We start from the raw sequence: 11342 nt of genomic DNA on the forward strand, positions 1-11342 counted from the left end.
ATAATGCATAAAACTTGAGTGTGGTGGCTCATGCCTTCAATCCTAGCAGAGGCTGGCAAACCTCTGTGCATTCAACATCAGCCTGGTCTACATAATGTGTTCCAGGACAGCTGGAGCTACATAGTGAAACACTCTCTCAAAAACAAAAAAAAAATAAAACAGGAAACAATAACTTTTCTCATGAAATAACTATTTTAATCATTAAGTATACTGTTTTCCCCCCTAACATCATACACATTTTTCAAATCTTTTGGGATCTTTTATTTATCATTTTTGGGAAAATCTTGATTACATTGCCTAGGTCTTTTCTTAGAGCTGTCTGCATGTCTTTGTTTCTTAGACTGTAAATGATGGGGTTGAGAAGAGGTGTCAGAACGGTGTATGTCACTGCCAACAGTGTGTCATCCCTGAAAGAGTCACTGTTCTTGGGTCTCAAATAGACAAAGCAAGCAAACCCATAATGTATGAAAACCACAGTGAAGTGGGCAGAGCAAGTTGAAAAAGTCTTATACCTTCCCTTGGCAGAGGGCAACTTCACAACTACTGTCACAATGAAGACATATGAAACCATGATCAAAATAAAGCTGCCCACCAACACAAAGGCAGTGAATGCAAGAAGAATCATTTTCTGATAAAAGGTGTAATTACAGGCAAGGGAGACCACAGGCTCAATATCACAAAAAAAGTGCTGAATGATGTTGGAATTACAAAAAGACAAGTTGAATATTATGATGACAATGCACAGAGAAACTGAGAAACCAAGCACACCAGAGGCCATGATGAGCTGGCAGCAGATCTTTTGAGTCATCAGGATTGGGTAGTGCAGGGGGTTGTGGATGGCGGTGTAACGGTCATAGGACATGGCAGACAAGATGAAACAGTTATTGCCTCCCAACCCAAAGAAGAAAAACATCTGTGTGGCACACTCAGGGAGTGAAATGGCTTTGTTTTCTGATAACAAGTCCACCAACATTCGGGGTAGGATAACCATAGTGGTGCAGGTTTCTGAAAATGACAGGGCGAACAGGAAAAAGTACATGGGAGTGTGGAGGTTCTTGTTGAGTTTGATGGCTGCCATGATCAATGCGTTTGCTAGGAGGATGGTCACGTGGGAGAGGAGAATCACAATGAAGAGTAGATTCTGTAGTTCTGGGAAACTAGAAAATCCCCACAGAAGGAATGATGTCACTGTGGTGTAATTCCTCATCCTCATGGTGGCATCAATTTTGGTGAGGGCAGAATATGTGTTTAAGGTGACTCAGGGATGATTGTGAAGAGATTTTGCACTGATGTCACCAGGATTTTAATAAAGGCCACCTGAGTTAATAAATTCAGTAACCACAAGGAGAGACCTGGATGCAGGTGACTGAGGGCAAAGTTAGAAGTCTAAGTGATAAGAATATTTCTAGTATGTAAATCTGCTCAGACTCCATAGGTTAGGGCTAAGGCTTGTTGGCTCTTGTTGATCTGGTCCTACAGTGGCTGTCTCTTGTTGGACAATCTAAAAATCTGAGAGTTGTTCAGTTTGTGAGGTTGGATGACTCAGTTGGTCCTCAGTCTACTTTGGAATCCCAGAGAAGTAGATTCTAACACCAGTGAAGAAATGCCTCAGCAGCAGGATAGATGAACTTGCCAGCAACAATGAGGGCAAGCAGGCAAAGCTTCTATTTCCCATGTCCTTTCATATAGCCTGCCACCAGAAGGTATAGTCCAGATTTAGGATGGCTCTTCCCACCTCAAATGATCCATTCAAGAAAAAATCCTCACAACTGTGCCCAGCTGCTTGGGTGTTAGTTGATGCCAGATGAAGTCAGGTTGATAATTAAGATTATTCATCACACTGACAATGTTGAAAGTAACTAGAAGAGATAAACAACTTATCAGGCAATTTCAGCCTGTTTTAAATACACAACAATGCTACTATTATTAGCTCATAGTGAGATAGTTCTTAGAACAATCAATGACTTCGAAGTTGTTCAGAGTATCACAATGAGCTTACCTGAAGTTGAAGTGCGTTTGAAAACAGTTTTGTTTCAAACTGTCAAATTTGGTCATCACAGTTTGGTCAACCTTTTTTCTCCCAGCTGGTACAGTTCAGTGGTTTTGTAGTAGAGACCTGAAGGAACAACACTTTAAATTCTTGAGATCAATTTTCAGATCATATTTCTAATTCATTTATTAATTTTCCACCCATACAGAAATTGATGGGTAAGATTCACATGAGGAACGTGAATATTATTTTTATTTTAACTTCAGTCACTGGTAAATCATAGGAGGCAGGGATTGAAAAAGAAGATGTGGAAAGATACAGAGAAAGAGATACTGACTGTAAGTTAATCCATAGAATTCTAGGGATTAACAAATGATATGTCATACTGTTCTTTGAAGAGTTGCTATTTTCTAATTAGCACTGAAGATTCACTGATAATGTAAGAGTCCAGCCATGTGACCAGCATCCATTCAATACACACAATGAACTACAAAGTATGATGACATTAGACAGTGCTCATATAACCCTCATAAACATGTGTGGTAGGGATCATCTCAGATTTTTCAAAGAGTGGCTGAGTGACTAGTAACAGTCATGACTTCATTCAGTTTATATTGACTAAACACCCACCATGTGCATTCCATTGCTCAAGAAACACAGTGTGGATCCAGATGTACAGATGTCTATGATGTGATAGTGCCCGGCTATTGTCTGTTCAATGAGCAAAGGCCTGTGTGAGGAGGTGAGATACTTCAGTGGATTGTAGAATGACATGTGAAGTTAGGAGAGAAGATATTACAGGTGTGGCTAACACAAAGAGCTTCCTGTGAGCAATAACATTTCTCCATCAATCTTCACTGAAACTCTTGTGGTTTAAGATCAGATTTTTTTCTCTGAAACTTTCTCAGCCTAGTTACCTCTAAACACATATCATTTTTATTACAATTCTTTCAACTACTGGTTAATTTTTGTGATTTTAGTAAGTCTAATCCCTATGGAAAAATGTCTTTAGTTTCCTTTGGAACACGATTCAGCACCTTCCAAGTATCAAAAGCAGAATTTTGAGGGCTGATCTGGCTACAGTATGCCTCTTGTATTTTAGTAGTTATTTATAGACATTAGAATGATAAAATTAGACCATTTTAAACATTTTTCTTTTCTTTTTTATTAATTTATTTTTTACATCCCAATCCTGGCATTTTAAACTTTTATCATCTTTACACCCAACAAGTTACTTTCTGCATTTCAAATTCTGTATTGTATTTGAAACATAAGGTCTGCTGTTAATTGCATTGGCTATTTCTCATAGAATAAAGTTGCATCTTTTAGGCTCATCTCTCTCTCTCTCTCTCTCTCTCTCTCTCTCTCTCTCTCATACACACACACACACACACACACACACACACACACACACACACACACACACACTTCACTTATCATGTTGTGACCAGATGTTAGATTTCTAAGGACAGGGTATATTAATCAAAATGGTATATGGATATCCACTGTTGATAGAAGAATACACAAATATCTCATGATGAATTTCAATATTTACAAACAAACAGAATAGTTTCTTATTTCTGTTCCTAATCTATTCCTACACTCAAACCAGATGACACACTCTGCTTTCCAAAAGCAATCCAATCCTTTTGTTACTTTGCATGTGGTATTGATTTTGCTCAATTTCTCCATCTTTTATTAGATTTTTATACATTTTCAATTTATTTGCTTTCTATTCATTTCATATTCTCTAGTCTCTGGAATCCTAGCTAAAAAGGCCTCCTCGATTTTACCTTATGACTCATTTAGATTTTTGCAGTAGTCTCTAGTCTCTGTTTCCCCTTCTTATACTCTTCCATATCAAACCTACCACCATGGCACTTCTCTTCTTTGTAGAAACTGTTGCTCCCACAATTTCTGTGTTAGTCATCTTTCCATAACTGGGACCCCAATACCGAAGAGAACATCAAAGAGGAGGACTGTCTATTTGGGTTGTAGTTTCAGCCTAGGTTGTCTGATTCCATTGCTTAGGGCCTCAGGTGATGGTGACTTTGGAGCTCATGCAAGAGGAGGCTGCTTGCCTCATGGAAACACAGAGAGAATGCCCTTGCCTTCTAGTTTCTCTTCACTTTGCCCCTCTTATCCCATTTCTGTGTGTCCACCCTGTGGTATGATCCCACACATTCAGGTCATGTTCCTCCACCTTATTCAGTCCTCCCAGATACACCCAGTGATGTGCTTTACTAGTGTCTTTGTTAACTTTTATTGAATATTTCTGTTATCCAACACTCTGTATCCTCACAGCTACCATAAGAGGTAAGTTCTACTGTAGTGGTCTTCCCTGTGATGAGGAAACCATGGCTCAGAGTGATATTTGTTTGCAGGTACTTAGTGCACCTGCGTGGCATACTCACAGCAAGGTAACGGGAGTCCGGAGAAGCTCTGCTTGTCTATTTAATTGTAAAGTTTCCCTAAATGCAAGGGCTCAAGCAGGGATTCAAGGACTTGCCTGTCCATCCCTATTTCCCATTGCCAGGCTTCCTTGTGTGAGAAAATTTCCAAGATTTCCCAGTTGTAGCAACTTGTTTCTTGAACTTCTACTTTTATGTGTTGTTGCTCTCACTTGCAATGCTCTTTCTGACAGAACATTCAAATGTTACTTGCCCTGATAAAGCTTCTTAAACCTCTCTTCCTGTATTAATCATTTCTTTTGGATTTCTAAACCACTTTATTTTTTAAAGGTGTGTGTGTGTGTGTGTGTGTGTGTGTGTGTGTGTGTGTGTGTGTGTGTGTATGTGTGTGTGTGTGTTTAAAACAAGCTTAACTTTATCACTGGTAGGAAAGAGGCTCATTTGAAAATGTTGTGTCTCCATCCTATAGTGTTAGTCTAGTGAATATAGGTCTTTGATCATGGCTAGCTCAGTGGCTGTAGGAACAAGCTCTTGCGCTGTCCAGACACCTTTCCACAACTAATGCTTATGTGCATGTGCTAATTCCTTTACAACACAGTCTTTAGTAGATTTGTATTTGCTTCATTTTGGCAGTGGGCAGTTTTCCCAGTGATCCTAGGACTCTGCACACTCAGCACTGTGAATGAATGTGCAGGCATTTTACTCTTTTTGCTTAACTGCTTTTATGGATGATGAACAAGCTAACAGGGTAACAAGAATCCCAAGTGCAGGAGTGGTTGTTTAGAGCTTTGGAGGAATACATTATTTCTGCATTCCTAGCTACTACCTCTACTTAGTTCAGTATGACGTCACGTCTGATGTACAAAATGGTCTTCTATTATGGTATAGTCAAAATTTCTCAAATTTGTGAAAACCTCCCAAAACCAAGACCCTTTTCCCTCATACTCACTACAAGTTCTTGGTGTTTTCAAGAGGGTAACATCAGGGTTTCAGGGTATGTCTATTTTCTACAGACTTCAATCAGTGACTTTGGCTGATGGTCTCACAATGATTTTTGACACTTTTCATGTATGTGATGGTAAATTCCCCCAATCTATTGAAATAGAGTCCAACAATGTCAGTGTGATGCCGCTTCAATCCTCCCTTATCGTTGGCTGCCACTGGACAACAAAATACTTATAATATTGCAACAACTCATATTTTTTCCTCTGGACCTTACCCAGTCCTACATCTGGCTTTCCCATTTCATTTTCTGCTTTCAGCCCATCACTTCCTGTGCACTTTTCTTGGCTTCATCTCTATGAGGAAGATGAAAATGGCAATACTGTTAATTTTCTGGTCATATATGCCCACATTTCCCCCAATACCTTCTACCAGGCAATAAACAGCCTTTGGCTCTTGATTTTGAAACAGACAACAAGCAAATGTTTACTGTAAGTAACAAATTAAAAAAGCCATAAACCCCCACCTTCTCAAGGAGGATGGTCACTCTCTTAAAACCAAGAAGAAATGAGAGCATCTGAAGAATTTCATCTCCCACTTTAGTGGTGGCCTTCTGCAGTTCTTTCTGAGATTTTATACATCTCATAATGCAGAGATAAGCAGTAAAGCTGCTTTTGCCACTTGGATGCCTGTGACAAGTCTCAGAAATTAGTCTCATAATTTAAGGAGGTGTCTTATGCATTCCTTAAGGGTGTGGCTTAGAGCACTCAAGTTTTTAATGAGAGTCCTGGGGACACTGGTGATGATTATCTTGAGACTGCTTTAGATACTAGAAATTATGTGTTTATGGGCTCTCATCCAATGTCCTATCCATCAAGGGCTTTCTAATTCTTGAGATGTGATAGGAATTTCCTCTCTTTATTATTATTTCTATGAATATCTTGAAATGGCTGAAGATAAACTTGTTAAATATCTTGGGGTGCAATGGATTTCGTGGGAGGCATATTTACCTCTTGCATAATACCATTTATCTTATGACTTTGGAACTGTGCCAAGTCCTTCAGACTTCTGCTACTGTATTTACATGGTGAAGGAATGAATGTTATGAGATTATTGCCTGGGAAAACAGAAGAAGCTGAACAGGAAGAGAAGGAATACATAATATAATCTGTGTCATTCATTTCTCATAAAGCAACTTTGTTGAGAAGATATTGCTTATAGGAAACATTCACTGTCATACAAATCCCTTCTTAGTGTCCTGACATTTATTTTTTCCTGTAAATGGCTTCTTAATGGTCCATCTTAATGCCCATCTCAGTGTCAAATTCTTTACCACGGATGGTACTATAAATCACATTTTGTCTTCAATATTTATTCTTATAACTTCAGATCTTATAGCATAACTGTCAATGCATTATTCAAAAAAAATGTAACAGAGGGCTGAGGAGATAGCTCAGACTGCAAATTGCTTCACCCACAAGCCTGAGTTTGATCTCTAACATCTGTGAGAACAACCAAGTGGTGGCCCCTGCTTGTAATTCTAGCACTGAGGAGGCAGAAGCAGGAGGATTCCTGGGTTCACTGGCCAGCCAACCAAGACTATTTGGTGACTTCCAAGCCAGTGGGAGATCCTAACACCCTTCCCTCAAAAGGGATTGCTCTTTACCAACAATCCCCAAGGTGGTCTTTTTTTCTACACAAATGTACACACACACACACACACACACACACACACACACACACACACACACACACTCCCCACCCATAAACACACACATACAACTAAACTAGGTTCATTTTAAAACTAACACACAGCATAAAAATATTTAAAGCAATTATTTTAAAAATGCAAATTAAATTTATTTTTAACTAATACAGAGAAGTGAAATAGTACATGACTATGGGACATAATGTAATTTTTTGGTACAAATACATAGTGTGTGCAGTACATAGTAATTTAAACAGATAGTGCCTCAAACATCCATCATGTCTTTTCCAAAAGTAATTATCATCTGAAAAAAGTAATGGCCTTCATGATGAAACTTGTATAAACATATGTCGTACTTTGATCATGTTCACTTTGCCTTCTCTCTCTAGTGTCACACTTTTCTTTGCCCTACCTCAATCCCCAATAGTTCCTCTTCTATTTTCAGGCCACTTTTAAAAAAATAGTTTCTGAATATTAGAGAGACCATTGGCTGTTTTATATTATATATTTGGATCATTAAGATTCCACCTGTAGCACATATTTTTCCTGCACACAGCAGTGTTTTCAAAGACAGAATAATAACCCATGCATATGTCCAGCTTCTCTTCTTTAACCATTCTTCTCCTGATGAGTATCTAGGCTGAAGATGTATTTTGGCTAGATAACGGTACAATAAGTACACTTATGCAAGTGGCTCTTGTATGATGACTTTCTTACTTTTGGATATATGTCTTGAAGTGCTATAGCTAGATCATACAGTAGTTTAGCAATTATTTTCTGTAATGGTTATGCAAGCTTACATTCCTAACAAGAGTATTAAGGGTTTCTTTTTCTGCATATCCTTACCACCATTTGTATCTATTAATAAATTTGATAATAGTCATCGAATATGGTGAGATGAAGTTTTGATTTGCATTTCCTGATGGCTATGAAGAGGAATAATTCCATATACATATATGTCATATATATTTCATTCATATATATATATATATATATATATATATATATATATATATATAATCCTTTTATTTGAGAAAGTATTACTGTGTGGCCTAAGCTGGTCTCAAAGTTGCTGTGTGGCTTGGCCTGGCTTTGGATTAATAATCTTATTGCCTCAACCTCTGAGTTCTGGGATCACAGGTGTGTAATACAATGACTGCCTCTGTATTTCTTCCTTATGTTTATATTTTCATTGTTTTTAAGTTCATATATAAACAATGGACTTCATTGTGACATTTTCATACATACATATTCTTATATTTTGTACTTATGTGACATGAAATACAGTTAAATATGTATTTCCAGGTATAGGAGAAAACATGGTACTTTTTTGAGTCGCTTATTTTACTAAATACAATATTAGTGACTTCCATCCATTTTCTAATACATTAACTAATTTCTTGTTGATAAAGGAATAAAATTCTACTGTGCATGTGTGTCATGCTTTCTTAGTTCACTCTTCTGTTGATAATTTGTTAATCTACAGGCTGCTCCATGTCTAGGCTACTCTGCAGAGTTCAACAACAAACATGAGCATACACATATCTCTGTGACCTCACTTAGAATCTCTTGAGTTTATACTGGAGAGTAGTATGGATGGATCATATGGTAGTTCTATTTTTTAAATATTGTGTGTGTGTGAGAGAAAGAGAGTGAGAGAGAGGCAGGCAGAGACAGAGAGAGGGAGAGAGAGACAGAGACACAGAGACTTACATAGTGTATAACAATTCCTTTTCCCACATCCTTTCCAACATCTGTGGTCATTTATTTTCTTCATAATGGGAGCCCAATATCATTTTAATTCCTGTTTCCCTAATGGCTAAGACTAGTGAATACATTTTTCTTTTTCTTACATAGTTGTTTACAGTTTTTATTATTATGTCAAGATTACTTAATTCATTAATGTGTGGATTATCTGTTTTGTGGTTGTGTTTGTTTTGGTTTGTTTTTAGTTCATTGTAGATTGTAGATATCAATCCCTTGTCAGATGTATAGGGATCAGAATGACAGTGCACAAATTGTTTGAACTCTTCTATCTAATGAAAAATGAGAACAATAAAAGAATCTACTGTAACATATTGTGAACATTCACTATGTGTAAAATGCTTAGCATAACAATTGGTATAAAGGGATATTGACAGGAATATTGGTTATAATTGTTGTAGTGTTAATCAACCCAACTATGCAATAGCAGATTCTGAAATTAGGGAATTCTGAAATTAGGATTAGCAAGAGAACTAAAGTGCCACTGAGTCTTTGGGCTAAAGAGTTAGTGTTCTGCCATGACCTACCAACAACAAGGGAACCACTCAGATGTGACAATTTAACTCTATTTCCATTCTTGGAGGCATCCAGGACATCTTAAAATTATAATTCTTCATGCAATTTTAAGACATTCATGCTCTACCTTCATATACAATGGTGGAAATGTGTAATACTTCTTTTGTTATTTAAAATTCCATTTCATATGAAGTTCCACTTCATGATCCCTTGGGGTACTTGACAACATATATTAAAGATGGCAATTCAAAATACTTACTGATAAACATATTGAATGGATGAAACTAGGTTTCGCTTTTATACTTGAAGTTTAGCATTATCTACTTCTCACAAATATCCAAGTAAACTTGGAGTTAATTGTTCATAAGAAAATTTGTTAGAGTATGATGTAGTAAATACTAAACAAATCCTACATGACTATGCTTGAACACCTAGAGAGAACAAAATAATGAGTTGACCACTTGAGAATTGACATGATCTTGGAGACTTAGTTGTTTTTGCCTGCAAATTGAATCACTCAGTATCCACCACAGAAAAGAATGCTCCATGACACTTTCAGAATTCACAATTGAATTTTTGGCATCTTCAGAGATTTATCCCCAAAGGAGGAAAAAGTAAAAAGACGTCTACATAACCACCATAACTTTGACTTTTCACTGAAAGATGAATGAGTTCTCACTTCAAAAGGTAGGACTTTGACTTTTGGTAAAGAATCTGACTGCCTGGTTTTCATTTATCATCTTAGAAAAACTTGTATGTACTCAGTCAATCACAGTGCTAAAAGGGAAGGTGATGAGCCAACTTGTTTTGCTTGCTCTGTTTCAATCAGTAGATGAAGAAGTCATAATCAGAGTGTCAGGATCTCTGCTTATCTACCCATAACATATCAAGTCATACTTCTCAACATTATCCAAATGTGTTACTGTTAAAAGAGTTGATTGGCTTGGGGCATTTACTGATACTTAAGGATTCAAGTATAAGATTTAAAAGTTTTTAAAAGTTTGCATAAAGACTTACTTTGCTTAGAAAAACCTTACTATATTGTATGAATCTGCATGTATGTTGAAAACAATATTATTTCATGTTATAAAAGCACAATTAGAAACCTGTATTAGAGCAGGAAGTCATTTGGCTTGAATAAATCTGCTTTAGTTACATGTTGGGTATTTAGTACATTTTTTTAGTGATTGCATATATATTCCAATTTATTTGGTAAAATATTTTAAAAATCTATAAACATTAAAATACATAATTTTATTTACAATTTAAAATTCCTGTCTACTAGTTGTGTGAATAATAATTTTTTAATGCAGGGAACTCATACAATATCTATGAAAAACCTTAAAAACCAGACTTCCATCAATTTTTGGCATACAGGAATCCTAAGTTTTTATTATTTAGTTTTATCATTATGTAGGTGTTTAGTAGGAGGGTTTAGACAGATTGGGGACCTAATTCTGATTTTCTTGGCTGATATGTGCCACATTCAACTTAAAGAAACTCTTTCCAAGTTATTTAAACAGTATTTTATGAAATGTAATATTTTATATGAAACCAAGACATTTATGAAAATACTGCAATATCATAAATTACCAATTTTCATGTATGCATAAGTCTTAGATTATGGCTTGTTTTTATGATGCATTTAAAATATTAGGTGCTATCTGAGTATTTCCTACAAAACTCTATGCATTCACCTTTCGTAATATTCCCAGGATTTATTTGTTATTCTCACCTATCTTCTATTTTCACATTTTGCTTTGAAGTGTACTTAAAAAATATAACATGTAACAAAAAAGGTATGTTACTTAAGGGAAAGTTTTGAGGTGACTTTTCTAAAGAACTTTAAAATTATAGAGGGACTCACCCCTGCAGGCAAATAAATATGAATGCTTGGACATCTTTGAACTTGTATTGTATGTGTATAAAAGAAAGTGAAGCTACCCATTTATAACTCCCTGCCTGTAATATCCTCATCACAGCTCTGTTCTGGAAGCAGCTATACTGTCCC

General features: G+C 36.5%; 1 protein-coding gene across 1 annotated transcript; it reads right to left on the bottom strand.

Moving 5' to 3' along the window:
- Positions 1-241: 241 nt before the first annotated feature.
- LOC100755158 (olfactory receptor 10T2) lies at positions 242-1207 on the bottom strand. Its single transcript, XM_027410335.1, has one exon. The coding sequence runs from the start codon at positions 1205-1207 to the stop codon at positions 242-244; it is 966 nt and encodes a 321-aa protein (XP_027266136.1).
- Between the last annotated feature and the right edge of the window lie 10135 nt (positions 1208-11342).

The sequence above is a fragment of the Cricetulus griseus genome, chromosome 3 (genome assembly GCF_003668045.3).
Source record: "Cricetulus griseus strain 17A/GY chromosome 3, alternate assembly CriGri-PICRH-1.0, whole genome shotgun sequence".
NCBI classification, from domain to species: domain Eukaryota; kingdom Metazoa; phylum Chordata; class Mammalia; order Rodentia; family Cricetidae; genus Cricetulus; species Cricetulus griseus.